The sequence below is a fragment of the Gorilla gorilla genome, chromosome X (assembly GCF_029281585.2).
Source record: "Gorilla gorilla gorilla isolate KB3781 chromosome X, NHGRI_mGorGor1-v2.1_pri, whole genome shotgun sequence".
Classification (NCBI taxonomy): domain Eukaryota; kingdom Metazoa; phylum Chordata; class Mammalia; order Primates; family Hominidae; genus Gorilla; species Gorilla gorilla.
In genome coordinates, this window is record NC_073247.2 from 146,168,840 (window position 1) to 146,193,526 (window position 24,687).

Sequence of the window (24,687 nt, forward strand, 5' to 3'; positions counted from 1 at the left end):
AACCTTTACCTCCCAGGTTCAAGTGATTCTCCTGCCTCAGCCTCCCGAGTAGCTGGGATTACAGGCATGTGCCACCACACCTGGCTAGTTTTGTATTTTTAGTTGAGATGGTGTTTCTCCATGTTGGTCAGGCTGGTCTTGAACTCCTGACCTCAGGTGATGCGCCCGCCTCAGCCTCCCAAAGTGCTGGGATTACAGGCGTGAGCTGCTGCACCCGGACCTAAACATTTTTCAATTGTTGATAGGTGGTTTTACATTTTAGACTGTTCTAAATAATTCTACAATGAATGTGCTTGTGCATTAATTGCTTGAGTGTGATTATTTTTTAGACTAGGTTTATAGAGTAAAATTACTGGCTTAGAGAATACAAATTTTTAAAAAACCTTGTTGAATAGGGCAAATTGCATTCTAGAGAGTATGTACCAATTTCCAGCTGTATACAACGGTGCCCATCTTAGTTGTATCTTGTCAATGTTGAGCTCAATATAGTATTTTAAATGGCACCTCTCTTCAGTTTTGCTCGCTAATTGAATTTAATATATTTTTTTCAAAATGTACCCATCTAAACCTGTTTTGGATGTAAGTTTCAAGATAAACTACTTTCCCTAAGGTTCTTAGTGAAGTGGGATAATGTTTGATGCGTTAAAAAAATAGATTGCAAAATAGTATGTGTAGAATTACGTTTCACATAAGCATTGTAACACTGTGAGGCATGTCTGCTTGGTGAGTATGAGTGATTTAAAATTTTTCTTTGTGCTTTTTTGTTTTCCAAAATTTCTTTAATATAATAGAACTTTGTAATTAAGCTACAGTTCAAATGCTGTACCTCCTTAGGAATTTATAAGCCATCCAAAAGCTTTGCCTTCTTGATAATTTGGCATAGTATTTCTTTTTACAGTAATACTTTGAAGTTTCTGTATTTATTTAAGGAAGAAAGGGGTATTTCTTGTATCAATAATGGGCACTGGCCCTCATGTTTTCTGGGAAACAGCTGTAGTGAGACTGTTGTTTCTGACATATGAATATTTTTTAAATGATAGCCTGAATGAGAGTTTTAGTGTTTGACTTGCTTAGAGAAATGTAAGAAATTTTATTGGAATTTATATTAGCCTCTTGGTACACCAATATTGCTTAGAGGCCGAGTAATCCAAAAGTTAGGAATGCTAAGTGTTCTTTATGTTCAAATTAATAAAAAGAGGGATGAGAACACTTTAGAACAAGGTGCCCAGCAACCAAGAAGCAAGTGAACAGTTTTTTAGATTTAGCTTGTTGTGAATCTATTTTGGCATGTCATGTACAGTTAAATGGCCTCATTATAAAAGTTCACTTGGTACAGTACATTATGATATGTTAATCAAAACCACTGAAAGTCATTGTTATGTAACTTTTTAAAGATAACTTTTTTCCTAAATGTAGAGCATGAGCTAGTTAATCAATATGAATTATCCATTAAATTCAAAAGGTAAGGTATAATAAAATACATTGAAAGAATCTGTTCTTTTATCTGTTTGCCTGAATTCATAGTGCAAGAGGTAAGTGACATAGATTAAATTGAAATACTGTGCATATTTTCACAATATAATCAACTTGACATCACAAAATAGTCTCAGAGCTCAAGGTATTAAAAAAACTACCTAATTCTTTCACCTTGTCTCCTTCCCTCACTTTAAATGGATTTTACCAGGTTCTCAAATAGTAAGTTATGTGAGATATTCTTCCCACAGAGTCTCATTAATTAAGTGGATTTTTTTTTTTTTTAGACGGAGTCTCGCTCTGTTGCCCAGGCTGGAGTGCAGTGGCACGATCATGGCTCACTGCAGCCTCCACCTCCTGGGTTCAAGCAGTTATGCTTCAGCCTCCCAAGTAGCTGGGATTAGAGGCATGTGCCACCACACCCAGCTAATTTTTTTGTGTTTTTAGTAGAGATGGGGTTTCACCATATTGGCCAGGCTGGTCTCAAACTCCTGACCTTGTGATCTGCCTGCCTCTGCCTCCCAAAGTGCTGGGATTACAGGCATGAGCCACCGCACCTAGCAATTAAGTGGAAATTTTAAGGAAAACTTTTTTTTTCTGGTATGAGACATTTTCTCCAGTTACTTGTACCTAGGAAGATCTGGATTACATAAAAAGTCTCTTTTATAATGTTATATACAGCTCACATTCCTGAATTACAGTATTTCAAATTTTCTCTTGACCATAATGAAACAATAGACATTAATAACATTCTGTTAATTTTGTCAGTGTTTAACATGGGAAAAAAATACCCCAGAAGAATTTTATTCCGGTTATTCTAAGGAGAGAAAACAAGAAAAGTAGCATTAATTACAAAACTTTTCAATAACCAATTTGTTTTCCTTGACAGAAATTGATATGCCTCTAATCTGATATACAGCCTTAGAAAGTCACATACTAATAATATTATTTTGTCGTTTTGCTGTAGATGTGTTCTTTGTGCCATTGTCCTGGAGCAACAATTGGTTGTGATGTGAAAACATGTCACAGGACATACCACTACCACTGTGCATTGCATGATAAAGCTCAAATACGAGAGAAACCTTCACAAGGAATTTACATGTAATTATTTAACTTCTCTTTAAGTTTTTTTTTAACAATAATACTGTCTTTGGGCTTTTGTAAAAATTTTTCCCATTTCAAAGCATTTCATCATCATCATAAAGGGTGTTTTTGATAAGAAATTTAATACTTAGAGAAATAGTACAGGAAGTTTAATAATATATTTTGAACCAGCTAGTGAATGGGGTGAAGTGTACTGCTCGTTTTCTTAATTTGAAAAGTGAGTTTTAGTTTGCTTACTAATTTTTGATTTCTTCATTTTTTATAGGGTCTATTGCCGAAAACACAAGAAAACTGCACATAACTCCGAAGGTACATCATTTAGCCACGTTTCAGCCACTTTTCAGTTTCAAGAAGAAATTTGAGTACAGATTAGTGAATTATACTATATTAATTTTAACCATAAGACATATCTCAACATTCAGTACATTTAGAAGAATTGAGAAAAGTGTTAGGATAAACTAATGTGCATAGTGAAAAAGATCTGAACTTCTTTTTTTTTTTTTCCGAAACGAAGTCTTGCTCTGTCGCCCAGGCTGGAGTGCAGTGGTGTGATCACAGCTTACTGCAACCTCTGCCTTTCAGGTTCGAGCAATTCTCCTGCCTCAGCCTCCTAAGTAGCTGGGATTACAGACGTGCGCTGCAATGCCCAGCTAATTTTTGTATTTTTAATAGAGACGGGGTTTCACTGTGTTGGCCAGGCTGGTCTTGAACTCTTGACCTCGTGATCCACCTGCCTCAGCCTCCCAAAGTGCTGGGATTACAGGCGTGAGCCATCATGCCCGACCAAGATCTGAACTTTTAAGAAAACTTTTACCCCAAAGTCCTTGTAAAGTATATGCTGAAAATCTATCTTTAGTAAGAAATTATGCTGGTGGCTGCGTGTTTCATTTCTTTGTTTTTTTTTTTTTTTTTGAGACAGAGTCTCGCTGTGTTGCCCAGGCTGGAGTGCAGTGGTGCCATCTCGGCTCACTGCAAGCTCCGCCTCCCGGGTTCACACCATTCTCTGCCTCAGCCTCCCGAGTAGCTGGGACTACAGGTGCCCGCCACCACGCCTGGCTAATTTTTTGTATTTTTAGTAGAGATGGGGTTTCACCGTGTTAGCCAGGATGGTCTTGATCTCTTGACCTTGTGATCCGCCTGCCTTGGCCTCCCAAAGTGCTGGGATTACAGGCGTGAGCCACTGCGCCCGGCCTCGTTTCTTTTCTGTTTTCTTTTTCTTTTTCTTTTTCTTTTTTTTTTTTTTGAGATGGAATCTCGCTCTGTTGCCCAGAGTGCAGTGGCGCAATCTCGGCTCACTGCAACCTCTGCCTCCTGAGTTCAAGCGATTCTCCTGCCTCGGCCTCCTGAGTAGCTGGGATTACAAGCACCCGCCACTACGCTTGGCTAATTTTTGTATTTTTAGTAGAGACGGGATTTCACCATGTTGGCCAGGCTGGTCTGGAACTCCTGACCTCAGGTGATCCACTCACCTCGGCCTCCCAAAGTGCTGGGATTACAGGCGTGAGCCACTGTGCCCGGCCAGCTGCGTGTTTCTTTAAGGATGATAAATGGGATCCTTGATACTGTCATATTATAAATGATGTGAGCTTGGTAATAGTAGTACATTTTGTGATCACCAGGCTTTCTGTTATATTTTTATTCACATCTGTAGTACTTTAAAAAATGCCAATGTGTTAATAAGTAACCAAATTTAAAATATAAACTTTAAAAATTATTTAATAGTTTGTTTCTACTTAAATTTATATAAAACCAGGTTAGTCATGTTTATATATAGTTAGCCAAGTTGAACTTGGTCTGTAAAAAGTATGGGAAAACTCTGATACTGAGTTCTGACTTGTTTCAAACCTTTTCAAACAGATGGTTTTGATACTTTTACTAGCAATATAAAATGGCTTAGATGTAATCTGCGATTGTTCTATCCCTTCATTTAGATTAGAGATCTTTAAAATTTTTGTTCGCTTTTGAGAATATGTTGCTTAGAATTATAATGGTTTGAGCACTGTTGTTTTAGGAAGCTGTTTCTTTTATGAAGATTTACCTAATTATTGGTATTCGCATGTTAAAATTGGTGGCCCTTTTTGATCTCTAGATCTTGGCTTTTATAATACAAAACAATATTGTTTCCACTTCTGGACTCGAGATTAGTCCAGATACTTTAAAGTGTTGGTTAAAAATACAGTCGTTAGCAAAATCTAGTCTTTAAGGTAAACATGCTGGATAAATAATAATTTTTTTTGAGGTGATAAAATATGACGGAAAAAACCTTAGTAGTGCTTTTCTTCTGTTTTCTCCTCACTGAATTCTAGAATTGAATTGGAAAATCCTTTGTGAAAGATTGAGTACGCTTTTCCACCTTTCATTATTTCAGATTTTAACAGTGCATTTATTTCATTCTCTTTAAGACTGTAGTGGCCCTATATGGTTTTTTTCTTAATCTATTTTTAATTTTTGTGAGTACAGAGTAGGTGTGTATTTATGGGGTACATGAGATATTTTGATACAGGCACACAATGTGAAATAAGCACATCATGTAGAATGGGGTATCCATCCCTATTTCAAACAATCCAAGTTAAGCTGAGGATTGAGACTATGTTATGCTGTATGTTAAGCTGAGGATTGAGACTCATGATCTGATGAATACAAGTATGAGCACACCGAGACAGGATATTTGAGATAATTAAGAAGGATGATTAATATATACTGATTATGTAGATAGCTCCCATTTTATTCCCTGGATTTCTGAAGCTGACAGTACCATCTAGTGGTAGGGAGAAGTCACTGCAAACTATATAAAGTAGAATAATTTTGGCCATGTTTTAGCACTGTGACACTTAATAGAGATCTAAATTCATACTTTTCAAGACAACTTTTCTTTTAATGTAACTGGCAGCATTATTATAACTTCAGATTTGTGATACAATTAATTTGAATTTGGGATTCGATGTGTACGTCTATAGAACAATGGGCGGGGGGCTTGTATCATTTTTATATATAGTGTGTTTATACTCACATTGTGGACCTTGAAAGAATAATTTTATAATTTAAAGTATTAAAGCTTTATATTTATTGATTTCTGCTTTTATCACATTGATCTAGCTCAAATTTAGTTGATTTTGAGTGCTTTGTCAGAAACAGAACTTCCAATTATTCCATTGTTCTAATGGGAAACATATGTTCTCCTTTATGATCATGGTTTATGATGGGAGGTTATAGGATTGTATTTCAGGGACTGTCTTTTAAGAATTGTACTGCACTAAAAAAAAAAAAGAAAAGAATTGTACTGCACTAGTCTCCAGAACAAAGATGAATTAATATCTATGGTAATGTCTTGGTCATTTGCCATCTGTGGCTCAATACTTACTTTGCTAATACTTAATATGATAAATGCTATTAATATATAATTCAGTCTGCCATGTTAGCTTTATATAAAATGAGCTGTTTTGAAATATTAAATTTGAGAATAATTGCACAATATAGCAATTCAGTTTTCCCATCACAAATAAAATATTATTGAATATTAAATACCTAAAACCTATGTCATCAGTTTTGCTTCAGGAAAAAATGGACTGTGAATTTGAAAAGCAATTTTAAAAATCTATATGGAGTTTATAGCTATCATTATGTCACTAGGTTATTAGAATGCCCGTCCCAGGAACTGTATGTATTTACCTGTTAGTGGTGATGGGCTTAGATAAGTTGCCTATAAAATGATTCGAAACATATAAGAAAGCATTTCTGGGCTGGCGCGGTGGCTCACTCCTGTAATCCCAGCACTTTGGGAGGCCAAGGATGGTGGATCACCTGAGGTCAGGAGTTCAAGACCAGCCTGGCCAACATGGTGAAACCCCGTCTCTACTAAAAATACAAAAATTAGCTGGGTATGGTGGCACACATCTGTAATCCCAGCTACTCAGGAGGCTGAAGCGGGAGAATTGCTTGAACCCAGGAGGCAGAGGTTGCACTGAGCTGAGATTACGCTATTTGCACTCCAGCCTGGGTGACAGAGCAAGACTTGGTCTCCAAAATAAAAAGAAAGCATTTCTGATAAAAAAAAAATCTCCCCTATCAATGGTGACAGTTAACTGAGGACAGAGTCCTTCCAGAATTATATACAAGCTGGTAAATATATTTCAGCTACTATTTGCCAGGCCTGTTAGGTAATTGGGAATATAGGGATAAATTAGATGGGTCTCTGCCCCAAAGAGCTTGAAGTCTAATATGAGAGATGTACATTAAATAAATAGTTGCACAATTAATAGGTTACAATTGTAATAAATGCCATGAGTGAGAAATTAGGGTGCCATGAGCAAATGTTTGGGGGGACCTATGAGGAAATTTCATTTAAATTAAGTCTTAAAAGACTAAAGAGGATTGGAAGCACATTCTATGCAGAAGGAACAGGATCTTTGAAGACTTAGACAGGAAGGAACTTGATGCTTCCAAGGAATTGGTAGAAAGCTATGTAAGTAAAAGATTGATAGAGGCAGGCATGGTGGTTCATGCCTGTAATCCTAGCATTTTGGGAAGCTCCAGTAAGGAGATGGCTTGAGGCCAGGAGTTTAAGACCAGCCTGGACAACATAGCGAGACCCTCTCTCTACAAAAAATTTAAAAATTAGCTGAGTATGGTGTGCACCTGTAGTCCCAGCTACTCGGGAGGCTGAGGCAGGAGGATTACTTGAGCCCAGAATTTCAAGGCTGCAGGGAGCTACAATCATGCCACTGCACTCCAGCCTAGGCAACAGAGTGAGACCCTGTCTCTTATTCAAACAAACAAAAGTGATAGGTAGAGTGGCATATGAGGTTGGGAGAAGAATACATGGGCCAGAATGGTAGGGATTTTGAATATTATCCTAAGAACAGCAAGAGGTAATTGAGGGTTTTAAGCAAAGAGAATGGCTTGTTGCAGGAATCCTGGTTAGTAGTGATAGAAGGCTTGGACTAGAGTTGTAACTACGGAGATGAGCAGAAGTAGACAAATTTGAGAGAGTGTTTGAAGATAGAATTGATGGGACTTAGTAGGTGCATCCAATATAGGGATAAGGGAAAAGAGATATTGGAGATGACTCCAAGGTTTCTGGTGTATGCAAATGGGTGACGGAGGGTGCCACTTGCTTAGATAACAGGAGAGGTAAAGTAAGCTTATGGGGAAAGTTGATGAGTTAAGTTTGAAAGATCAAGTTTGAGGTACCTATGAGCTAGCTAAGTGGGGATATCAGAGAAGCAGATGGATTGATTTTATGGTTCTTGTTCTCAGAATAGAAATCTTGGCTAGAGATAGAAATTTGCCAAGTGTGAGTATAGATAATTGCATCCTTGTGAGTGGAGGAAAAATCCCCTAAGGAGAGCGTTCAGAAGAGGAAAGGGCCTAGGACTGAGCCTTGAGGAACTTTAACAATTAAAGGCTTGCTATAGAAGGATGGGCCTGCAAAGGGAGAGAAAAAGAATGGCTAGAGAGGTAGGAGGAAAGTCAGATTAGTGTTACATCCTGGAAACCAAAGGAAGGAAGAGAGTAGTTCCTAAAGGAACCAAATGGTCAACTTGGTGGGCTGTTGAAAAAGTATCCATTGGATTCAGTGACAACGGAGCCATGGGTGACCTTAGAAAATAGATTGGGTAGAGTAATAGGGGCAAAAGCCGTATTGATATGCACCTCGACAAATGGGAAGTGAGAAATTGGAGATTTGTGACATGGCATGTTACATTTATGTCAAAATCCATAGAATGTACCACACTAAGAGTACCCTAATGTAAACTGTGGACTTCAGGTGATAATGATATGCCTATATTTGTTCATCCATTGTAACAAATGTATCACTCTGGTGTAGGATGTTAATAGTAACACGGGTAAGCCTCCTAAAATGTTTGCTTGTAAAGGGGCAGGGAATAGTTAGAAGGAAGTTAAAGGGTGGCTTTTTCCCCTAATTAATAGACTTTATTTTTAGAACAGTTTTAGGTTTGTAGCAAAATTGAGCACAAAGTACAGAGTTCCTGTATATCTCCTGTTCCCCAAACCCTAACACACACACACACACACACACACACACACACACACACAGCCTATCCACTATTAACATCCCACACCAGAGTGGTACGCTTATTACAATGGATGAAGCAATATTGGCACATCATTATCACCCAAAGTCCATAGTTTAAATTAGTGCACTCTTGGTGTGGTACATGCTATGGGTTTTGACATGTGTATAATGACACGTACCTACCATTACAGTATCATACAGAATCATTTCACTGCCCTGAAAATCCCCTGTGCTCCACCTGTTCATCCCTTTTCCCTCCCAAACCTCTGGCAACCACTGATACTTTTACTGTCTCCATAGCTTTGCCTTTTCCAGAATGTCGTAGTTGGAATCATACAGTGTATAGCTTTTTTCAGATTGGCCTCTTTCACTTAATTGCCTTTTATTTTTATTTATTATTTTGAGACAGGGTCTCACTCTATCACGCAGGCTGGAATCCAGTGGCTCAATCACGGCTTACTGCAGCCTCAACCTCCCAGGCTCAAGTGATCCTCACACCTCAGCCTCCTGAGTAGCTAGAACCACAGGCATGTGCCACCACACCCGGCTAATTTTTTTTACATTTTTTTTTGTAGAAACGGGGTCTTGCCACATTGCCCAGGCTGGTCTCGAACTCCTGGGTTCAAGTAGTCCTCCACCTCAGCCTCTCAAAGTACTGGGATTACAAGCGTTGAGCCACCCTCCCAGCCTTTGCCTTTTTTGTTTTTTTTTTTTTTTAGGAGGAGAATTAATTGATACATAGACCCTTAAGAGAAGGGATGCTATGGGCAGGAAGAGATTGAAGGTAAAGGAAAAAGGATTCAGCACCCAAGCAAAACAATTGGCCTGTGATAGAAGGGCATTTCCACTGTAATAAGAGGGAACAAAGAGGATAAGTGGCTCCTTTCTGGTCTGCCTTCTCTGTGAAGGAGAATGTAGCAAAAGGTGTGAGGGTTGGAAGCTGAAGGAAAGAGAACCGTTTGAAAGAATAGCTCTGAAGACTGGGAGAGGAAGTTTGCCTGGAGAAATGTAAGGTTTCCAGAATAGGTTGAGGGCCCTGTTGAGGTTAGTACCCATGAGTTTATGTAGTGGTTCCCAACAGTCAAGTGATGTGACTTTTCCACCAGTAATTCAGGATCCTGTATGTGCATAGAGAAAGTGGCTAGTTGGGTAAATAAAAATTGGGATCTTGCCAAGTGAGTTTAACGAAGTAAAGGGATATGGGAGTTTAGGATATTTGCAAGAGAGCAGTTTGAGCAAGATAGGGAGGGAAGTGACAGCAGGAGAACAAGAAACAAGAAGGCATCAGTGGACTGGAGGTCCTAATAGGGTTGAAGAACAATGAGAATGAAAGTACTTAGGAAAACAAGCATTTGTGGTCCCAGAGTGTGACATAGGGATGTCAGAAATAGAACCATTTTATGTGATTATAAGGTTTTTGAGTGTGGTAAATTGGAGAGAGTAATGCCCAACTTACCAGTACACCAACGCTCCTCCTAGTATTCTAAAGCCCTGTCTGTCCCTTTTCTGATTGTCTTCTCTTCTTAACCACTGTTTTCCTCATCTTACATCTTCCTAGTTTATGCTCCATCTTCCTCCTCCTAAGTTCTCACATCATTTAACAGTGTGAAGTAGAAAGGGTATCTGGACAGAAAGTCTGAAACTGCCACCCACTAGGTATTAACTTGGTTAACTTATTCACAAGGCAAAGTGTCCTCATGTATCAAATGAGACTAATATATATATAATTTTTGTTTAGGGGGAGTGGGGGAGGACATAATGAAGTGACAGATATGTGACAAACATTAAAATACAGTGGTGACATCATGGCTGCATCTTACTCTTAAACCTTTCAGGAAAAAATGTGTATGGATATCGAGAGAGAATGAATGATAAAGCAAATGTGGTAAAATATTATTTTTAGAATCTGGGTGAAGGGTATACAGGAATTTTTATGACAACTTTTTTTATAAGTCTGAAATTACTTAAAAAGATAAAGTGGTGATAAGTGTTAGAATTACAGTTACCACAAAATCCCATGCTTTCTGAGATGGTGTAAAGGAATCTTTTGTGCCTAACCTTGGAGGCTATAGTCTGTATTTTATTCAAGGACCTGGTGGATTCCCTAATGAACAGTTCTGAAACTTTATATTAGAAATTGCTTGTCAAATGATATAACTCAGTTTATGTTTCAGGAAATAGGGTCACCATAGTTATATTAAAAGTATCTTAAAAATGTTATAATTTATGTAGATTTGAAGCCTTTACCTGCTTTAATATTCACTTATTGGTTGTTTTTTGTTTGTTTGTTTGTTTGTTTTTTTGGTTGAGATAGAGTCTCATTCTGTTGCCCGGGCTGGAGTGCAGTGGCACGATCTCAGCTCACTGCAACCTCTGCCTCCCTGGTTCAAGTGATTTTCCTGCCTCAGCCTCCCGAGTAGCTGGGATTACAGGCAAGCGCCACCACGCCCAGCTAATTTTTGTGTTTTTAGTAGAGACAGCATTTCACCATGTTGGCCAAGATGGTCTCCATCTCCTGACCTCGTGACCCGCCCACCTTGGCCTCCCAAAGTGCTGGGATTACAGGCGTGAGCCACCGCACCTGGCCACAGTTTGCATTACTTTTATTAAATGGAAATATAGGGAGATTCTGATGTTGGTATTAAGCTCTTTAAAAACCTTTAAGTTGAGTAGCATTGAATAGACTTATGAAGTACTGGGAAGGCAGTATTATACACTGGTTAAGAGTATGGGCTTTGAAATAAGGTCTGTATTTGAATCTTAGCTCTGCCACATCCTAGGCACATGATCTGGGGCAAATTATTTGATCGCTCTCAGAGGAGAGCCTTAGATATTGCATCTGTAAAATTTGGGGGATTTTTTTAAAAACCTACCTCATAGGATTATTCTAAGGATTAAATGAAAAATAATGCGTGTACAACTGTAAACAATGGCTCAGTACAGGCATACCTTATTTTATTGCACTTCAGTTTATTGTGCTTCACAGATGACTGCATTTTTTACAAATTGAAGGTTTGTGGCAACCTTGCATTGAGCAAGTCTTTCAGCATCATTTTTTTCCGACAGGATATGCTCACTTTGTTTCTGTCACATTTTGGCGATTCTCACAATATTTCAAACCTTTTCATTTTTTTATCCGTTATGGTGATCTGTGATCAATGATCTTTGATATTACTATTGCAGATTGTTTAGGGACATCATGAACCGTGCCCATGTAAGACAGTGAACTTAATTGATAAATGTGGTGTGTGTTCTGGCTGCTTCCCCAACCAGCCATTCTCCATCTCTCTCCCTCTTTTTGGGCTTCCCTATTCTCTAAGACATAACAGTATTGAAATTAGACCAATTAATAACCCTCTAATGGCCTCTTAAGTGTTTAAGTAAAAGGAAGAGTTGTACCTTTCTCACTTTAAATCCAAAGCTGAAATTATTAAGCTTAGTGAGGAAGGCATGTCGAAAGCTGAGACAGGCCAAAAGCTAGGCCTCTTGTACCAAACAGCCAAGTTGTGAATGCAAAAGAAAAGTTCTTGGAGGAAGTTAAAAGTGCTATTCCGGGGAACACACAAATGATAAGAAAGTGAAACAGCCCTATTGCTGATATGGGGAAAGTTTTAGTAGTCTGGATAGAAGATCAAACCAGCCACAACATTCCCTTAAGCCAAAGCCTAATCCAGAGCAAGCCTCTAATTCTTCAATTCTGTGAAGGCTGAGAGAGGTGAGGAATCTACAGAAGAAAAGTTTGAAGCTAGCAGAGGTTGGTTCATTAGATTTAAGGAAAGAAGTCTCCATAACAATAAAGGTGCAAGGTGAAAGCAGCAAGTGCTGATGTAGAAACTATACTGAGTTATACAGAGGATCTAGCTAAGATCATTGATGAAGTTGCCTACACAAAACAACAGATTTTTAATATCAATGAAACAGCCTTGTATTGGAAGAAAATGCCATTTAGGACATTCATAGCTAGAGAGATGTCAATGCCTGGCCTCAAAGCTTCAAAAGACAGTCTGAGTCTTGTTAGGGGCTAATGCAGCTGGTGACTTTAAAGCCAATCCTCATTTACCATTTTAAAAATCCTAGGGCCCTTAAGAATTACAATAAATCTACTCTGTTTATGCTCTATAAATGAATGATAGCACATCTGTTTATAGCATGGTTTACTGAATATTTTAAGCCCACTCTTGACACCTACTGCTCAGAGAAAAAGATTCCTTTCAAAATATTACTGCTTATTGACAATGCATCTGGTCACCCAAGAGCTCTGATGGAGATCTACAAGGAGATGAATGTTGTCTTCATGCATGCTAGTACAGCATTCATTCTGCAGTTCGTAGAGCCCATGGATCAAGGAGTACTTTGGACTTTCAAGTCTTATTATTTAAGAAATACATTTCATGAGGCTGTAGCTGCCATACATAGTGATTTCTGTGATGAATCTGGGCAAGGTAATTAAAAACCTTCTGGAACGGATTCATAATTCTGGATGCCATTGAGAACATCTGTGATTCAAGGGCAGAGGTCAACGTATCAATGTTAACCGGAATTTGGAAGAAGTTTATTCCAACCCTCACGGATGACTTTGAGAGGTTCAAGACTTCGGTGGAGGAAGTCACTGCAGATGTGGTAGAAATAGCAAGAGAACTAGAATTAGAAGTGGAGCCTGAAGATGGGACTGGATTGCTGCAGTCTCATGATCAAACTTTAACAGATGAGGAGTTGCTTCTTATGGATGAACAAAGAAAGTAGTTTCTTGAGATAGAGTGTACTTCTGGTGAAGATGCTGTGAACATTGTTGAAACGACAACAAAGGATTTAGAATATTCCGTAAACATGGTTGATAAAGCAGTGGCAGGGTTTGAGAGGATTGATTCTAATTTTGAAAGAAGTTTTCCTGTGGGTAAAATGCTATCAAACAGCATCTCATTCTATAGAGAAATCTTTCACAAAAGAAAGAGTCCATCAATGCGGCAAACTTCAGTGTTGTCTTAATTTAAGAAATTGTCATGCCACCCCATCCTTCAGCCATCCACCACCTTGATCAGTTAGCAGCCAACAGCATCAAGGCAAGACCCTTCACCAGCGAAAAGATTACAGCTTACTGGAAAGCCCAGATGATTGTTAGCATTTTTTAGCAATAAAGTATTTTTAATGAAGGTACATACCCTTTTTTTATACATAATGCTATTATACACTTAGTAGACTACAATATAGTGTAAACATAACTTTTAAATGCACTGGGAAATGAAAAGATTCATGTGATTTGCTTTATTGCGATAACTTGCTTTACTGTGGTAGTCCGGAACCAAACCCACGATATCTTGAAGATGTCTGTAAATACTGTGTTCTATATCATTATTATTCCTTTAAACTTCCACCTGCTTTTATCACCATCTTTTCATGTGCTCTTCCTTAGATGACAATGGAATTTAAATTCTTTGTACTTTAATTTGGAAAATTTTAGTAGTGTATTCATATTGTAGTCTTCGCACCATGTAAAACTGACTCCATATTCTTTTTTTGTTTGTTTGTCTCATTCTGTCGCCCAGACTGGAGTGCAGTGGTGCGATCTCGGCTCACTGCAGCCTCCACCTCCCGGGTTCAAGCGATCCTCCCACCTCAGCCAAGTAGCTGGGATTACAGGTGCCTGCCACCACGCCCAGATAATTTTTGTATTTTTAGTAGAGACAGGGTTTTGCCACGTTGGCCAGGCTGGTCTCGAACTCCTGACCTCAGGTGATCTACCCACCTCAGCCTCTCAAAAGTACTGGGATTACAGGCGTGAGCCACCGCGCCCTGCCGACTCCATATTCTTTCTGATTCACCCATGTGCAGAGTACTGTGTTAGGCATTGTGTATGCTCATCTGTGATTTGGCACACTGTACAAGCTTTCATTATAGGAAATTTCAAACTTAGGCAAAAGTAGAAATAACAGCATAACGTTTCATCTTTACCCCCCACTAACTTTCTTCATTTGGATTATTTCGAAGTAATCCCAGACATCAGATTTCATTTTAGCACACTTTAGTAATAATATATTTTGGGTGTATGTTACAAATTTGTATATTCATGTGTATGTATATATGCGTGTTTGTATGTGCATGTGTATGTATATAATATATACATACATGTATATAATATATACATATACGTATATACATATTACATATACGTATAATACATATACATATAATATATACATACTATGTATATATTATATACATACATGTATGTATATATTATATCAAGTGTATCAAGTAAATGATTTATATATAATAAATCATTTATATATATAAATCATTTACTTGATACCTTTCCTGAAAAAGCAGGAAGCTGAGTTCACAAATGACTCCGCACATACAGAGTAAATGCACATCACATTTACACTGGAAAAGGCAGGGCGAATGTCCTCCAGTTTTCCTTTTGCAGCAACCATGAAAATTCAAAGCAGAGGTGGTGATGCTTGCCTCAATCTTAATGCCTGTCCTTTTTCTTTCTTTCTTTCTTTCTTTCTTTTTTTAACTCTGACAAACATTTATTGAGTACCTACAAGGTGTGAGCACCTTGGAGAATTAAAGTCCCCATGTGGACAAAGAGCTTACAGTCTACACAAGATATGCCAAGAGTATTAACTAACAATTAAATAGAATTTTATAGTTTACAAAGCATTTTTCACAAGTAATTTCTTAAAGCAGCCTTGTAAGAAAGGTATTAACATTAGTCCCATTTGACACATGAAGACACTTGTGAATGGTAAGTAACTTAACCAAGTTAAGACCTAGTAAGTGGCAATTTCAGATGTTCTGTCCAGATATCCTTTCTACTTCACACTGTTAACTGATGTGAGAACTTAGGAGGAGGAAGGTGGAGCGTAAACCAGGAAGTTGTAAGATGAGGAAAACATTGGTTACTAAGAGAAGAGAATCAGGAAAGGGACAGACAGGGCTTTACAATACTAGGAAGAGAGTTGGTGTCCTGGTACGTTGGGCATTCCCCTCCCCATAGAGGCCATACCAGAGGAGAACAGAAGGGTAATAGAGAGGGGCCTTGCCATTCTAACGTGACACAGACATCTGCAAGCTGTGCTGATAAGAGGCTGGGAATGTTTGGTGGCTCGGGAAGGAGGGCAACCCTATTTTGTCGCCTGCCTTATCAGCCTGGATTTTTAGAAATTGCAGCTGTGAATATAAGTGTAAAGTTTTACTTTTTATCGTATTTATTTTGAATAGATACATGAACATTGTACAAAAATCAGGCTTTCCTGTCACCCGTGCCCTTGTATCTATTTCTGAATTCTTTTGCTAAAAGCAAACACTGCTATCTGTGAGTTTCTTGTGTATCCTTCCAGACCAATTATGTGCATACATAAGCATAACTGTTCTTTTTCTAACATCCAGGAGCATATGGAAATGTGTATTTCCATGACAATGAATATTACTATTTTAAGAGCATACTTGTAGTTATTCACTGACATATATATTTGTCCCAGCTCTGCCATTCTCTAGCTTTGTGACCTTGGGCAAAATTACTTAACCTTTCTAAACTTCCTTATCTGTAAAACAGGGTGATGGTGGGTGGAGGGGGTGTTGGGAAGACAACCGTTACAACTTTGTGGAATGATTGTGAGGCTCAAATGAGATAATGCATATAAACCACATAGCGTATCTGGTATAGTGAAAACTTAAAAGCTCAAATGTTAGCTCTTACTATTCTATTTCCAACTTATACACACATATTTACAAATGAAAGCTGTTAAGATACTGTACAAGTGAGCAAAGATAAATGGAGAAAGTGTTCATCACATTTGTAACAGCAAAAACACTGAAAACTTACAAGTCATAACCATAAGGGGCTGGTTAAATACGATGGATTACTATTAGCTCTTATATGGAAGGAGGTAAATTCCTATATACTGACATGGAAAGTTGTCAAGCTATATTAAGTGGAAAAAGCAAGATGCAGAATAGTGTGCTTAGAATGCCATTTGTGTGTATATCATTTTAAAAAACGTGCATATGCAGAGAAAATAATAGCATTTATTGAAAGCATCTTATGTGCCAGGCACTGTTTTAAGTATTTTACATGCACTAATTCATGTAATTCATTTAAGAACCCCCTGACATAGGTTTCAGGTCCAAAGATACACAGTATGTGGAAGATCCAAGATTCAAACTGAGGCTCTTTTACACTGAGGTTGAGAAAAGAAGCAGTTAACAGTGCTTTTCTGGGTGGGAGGTCAGGAGGTCAGGGAGGGAGGCAGGTTAGGGAACTGGGGAGCCAACCGGGAGCACAGAGCAGGTGGAAGCAGAAGGTGAAAGGAAGATTTTCACTTTTTTAAAATTTTTATTTTGAGACTCGCTCTGTCTCCCAGGCTGGAGTGCTGTGGCGTGATCTCGGCTCACTGTAACCTCCAACTCCCGGGTTCAAGTGATTCTCCTGCCTCAGCCTCCCGAGTAGCTGGGATTACAGGCATGTACCACCACACCCGGCTAATTTTTGTATTTTTAGTAGAGACGGGGTTTCACCATGTTGGTCAGGCTGGTCTTGAACTCCTGACCTCAAACAATCCACCCGCCTTGGCCTCCCAAAGTGCTGGGATTACAGGCGTGAGCCACTGCGTCCAGGCCTAAGGATTTATCTATTAATAAAATTGGTTATATCTGCTTTTTCATCATTACAAATAATACTGCAACAATTTCCCTTGTACATAATATACTTATGTACTTATATGAGTGACTCTGTAAGATAAAAGTCTTAGAAATGGGGTTGCCAAGTCAAAGGGTCTATGCATTTAACACAGGGAATGAGTACTGTCACGTGGCTTCTGAAACGTTTACCCAGTTTATGTTCCCACCAACAGTGTCTAATTCCCATACCTGTGCTAGGTATTATGTCTTTAATTTTTGTCTGATTATTTCATTTAATTTTAATTTCCATTATCACTGGTGAGGTTGGGCCTCTGTTCATGTTTTTTTGTCATTTATATTTCTTTTGTGAATTGCCTTTTCCTATGCTTTGTGCATTTTTCTCTTGGGGTTTGTCTTTTTAAAATTGATATACAGGTGTTCTCTATGATATAGATATTCTGCCACTATATGCAAATGATCTTCCAATTTATTTATTTATTTATTTTGAAACAGAGTTTCACTCTTGTCACCAGGTTGGAGTGCAGAGGTGCGATCTTGGCTCACTGCAACCTCCACCTCCCAAGTTCAAGCGATTTTCCTGCCTCAGCCTCCCGAGTAACTGGGATTACAGGCGCCCTGCCACCATGCCCGGCTAATTTTTGTATTTTTGGTAGAGACGGGGTTTTGCCATGTTGGCCAGGCTGGCCTCGAACTCCTGACTTCAGATGATCTGCCCGCCTCGGCCTCCCAAAGTGCTGGGATTACAGGCCTGAGCTACCGCACCGGGCCCAATTTATTTCTTTTAACTTAGTTTATGGTGCCTTTAGCTGTACAAAAGTTACTAATTTTTAGTCAAATCTCCCAGTCTTTTCCTTTAGGGCTTCTTATATGTCCTGATCCAAGATTATTTTTTAAAATTCTCCTCTATTTTCTCCTACTATATTCGTAGTTTACTTTACAATTAGATTTTTAATACATCTCCTAACTTTTTCGTATAGTATGAGGTATCCATTTTTTAAAAATGGATAGCCAGTTGTGCCATTATGTCTTTTCCACTCATCTGAAATGCCACCATTATCATATTTTCAATTTTCATGTGCACGGGGGTCTGTTTTCAAACTTGGAGATTCTCTTCCACTGATATATGTCTATTCTTGTGCCAGTGGTTTAACTGCTATTGCTTTATAGTATATTTTGATATCTTCTTTTCAAAAGGATACTCTTGTGTATTCTTTTTTTCATCTTGTGTATTCTCGTCCATTTTCCAGAAAACCACAGAATCAACTTTAAGTTTCATTTCATTAAGTCAGATTAGTGAGAGCTGATTTTCTGTGTATCATGTTCATTCAGAAACATAGTCTATCTCTCCATTTAGGGGCACTTGTTTTATATTTTCTTTCTAACACATATTTTGTTGGGTTTATTGTACCTTTTTTTTTTTAACTTCAGATTCAGGGGGGTGCACGTGCAGGTTTGTTACCTGAGTATACGATATGATACTGAGGTTGGAGTATGAATGATGCCATTACCCAGGTACTGGGCATAGTACCCAATAGTTAGTTTTTCAACCCTTGCCCTTCTCCCTCTCTCCTCCCTCTAGTAGTCCCCAGTTTCTATTACTGCCATCTCCATGTTCATGAGAACCCAGTGTTTAGCTCCCACTTACAAGTGAGAGCATGTTGTATTTGGTTTTCTGTTCCTGCCATATCCTTATTGCCACAAAGGACATGATTTCATTCTTTTTTATGGCTACAGGATATTCCATGTAGCAGGGTATTCCACACCAAACCACATTTTCTTTATCCAGTCCACCATTGACGCACACCTAGGTTGATTCCTTGTCTTTGCTATAATGAATAGTGCTGCGGTGAACATAGCAGTGCATGTGTCTTTTTGGTGGAACGATTTGTTTCCTTTTGAATGTATACCCAGTAATGGTGTTGCTGGGTCAAATAGTAGTTCCGTTTTATGTTGTTTGAGAAATTTCCAAACTGCTTTCCACAGTGGCTGAGCTAATTTACATTCCCACCAACAGTGTATAAACATTCCCTTTTCTCCACAGCCTCACTAGCATCTATTGTTTTTTGACTCTTTAATAATAGCCATTCTGACTGATGTGAGATGGTATCTCATTGTGGTTTTTATTTTAGCTTTTAATAACTATTTAAAGTCTGCTGTTTTGATAGGTGAAAATGATATATCACTTAATTTGCACTTTGATGCTGGAGAAGTTAAATATTTTTAAACTATACTTATTAACTACTTATATTCTGAGAATTATCTGATTATATCCTTGATCTGTTTTTCCATTTGGGTCTTAATCTTGCATGAGCTTATCATATCATAATGATACTAATTCTTTGTCAGAGGTACAGCAGAAGCAGATATTTTTCCAGTTTATTTTATTTTATTTTATTTTTGAGACAGAGTCTTGCTCTGTCACCCAGGCTGGAGTACAGTGGCATGATCTTGGCTCACTGCAACCTCTGCCTCCCGAGTTCAAGCGATTCTCCTGCCTCAGCCTCCCTAGTAGCTGGGTTAACAGGCACGCGACACCATACCCAGCTAATTTTTTTTGGAGTTTTAGTAGAGACAGGTTTTCACCTTGTTGGCCAGGCTGGTCTCGAACTCGTGACCTCAAGTGATCCAACTGCCTCAGCCACTGCGCCCGGCCTTTTTCCAGTTTATTGTTTGCCTTTTAATTTACCACTTTTTTTTTTTTTTTTTTTTTGAGATGGAGTCTTGCTCTGTCGCCCAGGCTGGAGTGCAGTGGCACGATCTGGGCTTACTGCAAGCTCCGCCTCCTGGGTTCACACCATTCTCCTGCCTCAGCCTCCTGAGTAGCTGGGATTACAGGCATGCACCACCACGCCCAGCTAGTTTTGTATTTTTAGTAGAGATGGGGTTTTTCCATGTTAGTCAGGTTGGTCTCGAATTCCTGACCTCAGGTGATCTGCCCATGTTGGCCTCCCAAAGTACTGGGATTACAGGTGTGAGCCACCACACCCGGCCCAAATTTACCACTTTTTAATTTATACTTTTCAGTTTGAAAGTCTAATATAGTTAAATATATGAATCTTTCGTGACTTTTACTATTGATGTTAAAGTTGTTAAAAATTTTTGTGGAATGATTTCATATTTAGAACAAATATGCCATGTGGGAAACTAATCATGTTGGCTTGATAATGGATTCAGTTCTTAAGTAATTTTTATAGATGTTTAATAAATAACATTATTAAATGTTATAGATGTTTAATAAATAACATTATTAAATGTTATAGATGTTTAATAATGTTATTTATTAAACATCTTATTTGTTTATTGTTATTTATTAAACAACTATTAAATGTTATTTAGTAGTGTTATGTATGGTGTTAGTGATGCTTATTTTCATAATAGATAACAATATATTATGTGTATACATACGTATAAAACAATGTTTTATATATACATACACATAGATGTCAGAATGATTGAAACAGTTATGATTTTTCATTTTGAGAATTTTTAATATTTGGCAAGTGCAAGTAATTCTTTTTTGAGATGGAATCTTGCTCTGTCACCCAGGCTGGAGTGCAGTGGCACAATCTCGGCTCTCTGCAACCTCCGCCTCCCGGGTTCAAGTGATTCTTCTGCCTCAGCCTCCCGATTAGCTGGGACTACAGGTGCGCGCCACCACACCCGGCTAATTTTTTGTATTTTTAGTAGAGACGGGGTTTCACCATATTGGCCAGACTGGTCTCGAACTCCTGACCTCGTGATCTGTTCACCTCGGCCTCCCAAAGTGCTGGGATTACAGGCGTGAGCCACCGCGCCCAGCCAAGTGCAAGTAATTCTAACAGCTTTTAGTGAAATTCCATGTCTTAAAAATTGTCAGTTTGAATATTTAAATTAAGTAGTATATTCTGACATGAAGTTTGCTATCATGTTAAGGAGAGAAAACATCTTTAATTGACTTCTCTGTCTTCACAGGAAGTTATTCACGTGAATTTATTTTGTTGCCTATAAAACACTATGCAATAACTTTTACCTTTTTCCCTTAACTCCCTCAAGTCCCACCAGAGCTATGTGAAGTTGCACTCATGTAAATTGTTATTAACTGTTTTGCAAACAACCTAATACTTGTAGTTCCCTTAATTTATATATATATTCAAGTATACCAACTGAATTGCCCTTTTCTTATAATAAATGTGCTTTCATTTCTAATAAACAACCTTCAAAGTGGTAGGAAAGATATTAACATCTGAGCATAGGAGTTGATATGCTTTCTCATTGAGAAATAGTCTCTAGAATTATAATCAATAACATGGTAAAGGAAAAAATGGCGAAAATATTAGAGCTGTGCCTAAAACTTTCCATAGTTTGAGCCTATGGCAAGTGAACATTTGGTTTTTATTACCCTTTTAAACACTAAATATTAATACATTATCTTATACAGAGGCCTTCAATAAATAAAATATTTATAGTAAACTACTGATGAAACACCTTTCATTATGGTAGAAATTCTTTTCAGATTACTGAGAAATGCAGTTCTCAAATTTCTGCGTAAGTTTTGCTTAATTCATTAAAGCATATGCAACTAACTTGCAACATACTTTTTTTACTGCTTGTATTAGAAATTCTTTTTGTACTTAATATTTGTTTAATTACTTGATCCATTAGTTCAATTGTAAATGACTTCCTTGTTGAATTTGTTCATTCAGTTTTCATGATCGTTTGAAGAGTAATCTAGACCAGTGTTATCCAATAGAACTTTCCTGTGACAGTGGCAACAGTCCTGTATATGTGCTGTCTAATACAGTTGCAACTAGCCACATGTAGCCAATAAGCTCTTGCAGTGCGGTCAGTGTGACTAAGAAACTGAAGTTTTAATTTTATTTAATTATAACTGACTTAAATTTTTTAAAGCCACATGTTGCTAGTGGCTACTACATTGAATAGCACAGATATATCTACTTCATTTTCATTTAGTTTTCCAAGTTACAATAAGTGTATTTTCTAGGTAAGTGTTCTAATTTTACAAACTCTTTGAAACCTGTGGTAAAAAAAAATAATGCAAAAGCAAACTCTAAAAATTAATTTACTAAACTATTTGTATTTGATTTTTATTGCATTTATCTGAAACATTGGGTGGCTTTATTGAACATACCACAGACCATTTCTCCTCATTTCTGGAGACAGTTTCATTCTAAGGAGAAACATATGTCCTAAAGACCCATGAACTAATACTTATTTTGAAATTGGTCCATAAAAAGTTTTTTGTTCATTTTTAAGCAGCTGATTTAGAAGAAAGTTTTAATGAACATGAACTGGAGCCCTCATCACCTAAAAGTAAAAAGAAAAGTCGCAAAGGAAGGCCAAGAAAAACTAATTTTAAAGGGCTGTCAGAAGATACCAGGTCCACATCCTCCCATGGAACAGATGAAATGGAAAGTAGTTCCTATGTAAGTAAAAAAAACTGTTGGATTCTTACTTTTGTTGCACCATGAATATTTCATTTAAACTATCTATAGGTAAAGTTCATCATTTGAAATGTTAAGTAAGCTTGAAATACCGATAGCATATTTTCATGATTTTTTTTTAAGTTCTTTTTTTCTTTTACATTTGCAGAGAGATAGGTCTCCACACAGAAGCAGCCCTAGTGACACCAGGCCTAAATGTGGATTTTGCCATGTAGGGGAGGAAGAAAATGAAGCACGAGGAAAACTGCATATATTTAATGCCAAGAAGGCAGCTGCCCATTATAAGTGCATGGTAAGCATGGTTCTTTTAAGCCCAATTTTGTTTTTTTTGTTGTTTGTTTTTCTTTGTTTCCCCTGTGATCTAAAGCCCAAATGATTTTTTTTTTTAAAAATCATTTAGCTAGTAACCAAAAAATTTCCCCCCACCAGCATTAGTATTTTAGAGTTATAAATAGTATGTCTTGTAATCCCAAATCTTAAGTTTAGATTTTGTTATATTATAGCCTTTATGTTTTAGTAGGATTTGAAGTAATTCTAATTATAGTTACTGTAGTTAGGATAATCTGTAATTAATTATTTCATAACTATAAAAATTTTGTCTTTATAAGCATGTCATGAAATATATTTTAGACTTTCACTATAACCTAATAATTATCTCTGTTGTACTTAACACTCTATATTACAACTATTCATTTATGAACTTATCTTCCCTAACAGACTCTTAAATTCCTTGAAGATAAGACATGCTTATCTTGACATCCTTAGGTCCATGCCTGACTTACAGTACACATAAATATCTTTGACTTAGATTGTATTGAATGACTCATCCCATTGATAAGGTTTTTAAAATTACATTATTTATGTCAGAGATTCTTAACCAGAGCACATGTCAGATTTACCTGGTGAGCTTTTTCCAAAATATGTGCATCTAGGAACCCTGTGGAATAGATCTCGTACATGTCTAGTTTGAAAAAAAAAAATCCGCGAGTGATTCTAATCTGCATCTATGGTTGAAATTTGCCAATTTAAACTATTTTTTAAAACTTTGTGGAAATGTAAAATAGTTGAGAATAGAGTGACATTGTTGAAATTTTCATTGCTTAAAGCAGGCTATTTAATCTTGGCTCCACACTGGCAGTCCTCATTTTATTTCAGTGTCCATAATTTTGGTTATATTTTAATCAGACTTGTAAATATATTAAAAATATTTGAGCAAATACTTGATTATTAAGGAAAGATTATCTTTCTTCGGAAATTAAATATAACACACTTGTTATCACATTTAATGTTTCTCTCATAAGGATTCTGAATGTTAATGTTCCTGCATTTTTCTTCTCTAGTTGTTTTCTTCTGGCACAGTCCAGCTCACAACAACATCAAGAGCAGAATTTGGAGACTTTGATATTAAAACTGTACTTCAGGAGATTAAACGAGGAAAAAGAATGGTCTGTAGTTTTTATATTTGTTATGCAACATTACACTTGGTTTGCTGCTTTAAATTTAGAGTACATCCCAAATTTATCCAGTCATCAGAAAATTTAAAGTAGTTCGTATGTTAAAGCAAAGTATATATTTGACTTATTTGTAATATAATAAAGGATGCTGATGTTACTGAAACTTATTTCTCTTTCTATGTAACTTCATTACTTTAAGAGAATTATACTGAGAAGATTTATATACATTTCAAGGCATTTGCAAGCCGTTTAATAAAATAAATGAAGATATGAATGTGACAAACTTCATTAAGTTTAAAATGTTACATTGTGTAAGCTTGCTTAAAGGAAATTTTTTTCAGGGCTTTCTGTTTAAAGTACACATACACAGGGCTGCCTCTTAAAATGTTTGTCATAGCTTTAAGGTTTTTTTAATAAAATAATATAAAATACGCCTTAGTCTCATGTTGTTAAACATACTGAATTACCAACAAGTAGCTCTAAGAAATGTTGGCATCTTTATTGATCGCTTACTCCTTTAACACTTATGAATGCT

At 37.3% G+C, this 24,687-nt stretch overlaps 1 protein-coding gene across 3 annotated transcripts in view; it reads left to right on the forward strand.

Moving 5' to 3' along the window:
- PHF6 (PHD finger protein 6) overlaps window positions 1–24,687 on the forward strand; it is a 55,736-nt gene that overhangs the window by 17,921 nt on the left and 13,128 nt on the right. The window contains exons 4-8 of one of the 3 annotated variants that reach the window (XM_004064888.3): window positions 2,441–2,574; window positions 2,843–2,886; window positions 22,514–22,680; window positions 22,847–22,990; window positions 24,039–24,143. In XM_004064888.3, the coding sequence (XP_004064936.1) occupies window positions 2,441–2,574; window positions 2,843–2,886; window positions 22,514–22,680; window positions 22,847–22,990; window positions 24,039–24,143 (594 nt within the window). Of the gene's footprint in view, window positions 1–2,440; window positions 2,575–2,842; window positions 2,887–22,510; window positions 22,681–22,846; window positions 22,991–24,038; window positions 24,586–24,687 lie in introns of those variants that run through there. The other 2 variants (XM_019019724.2, XM_004064890.3) reach the window with 2 other exon arrangements.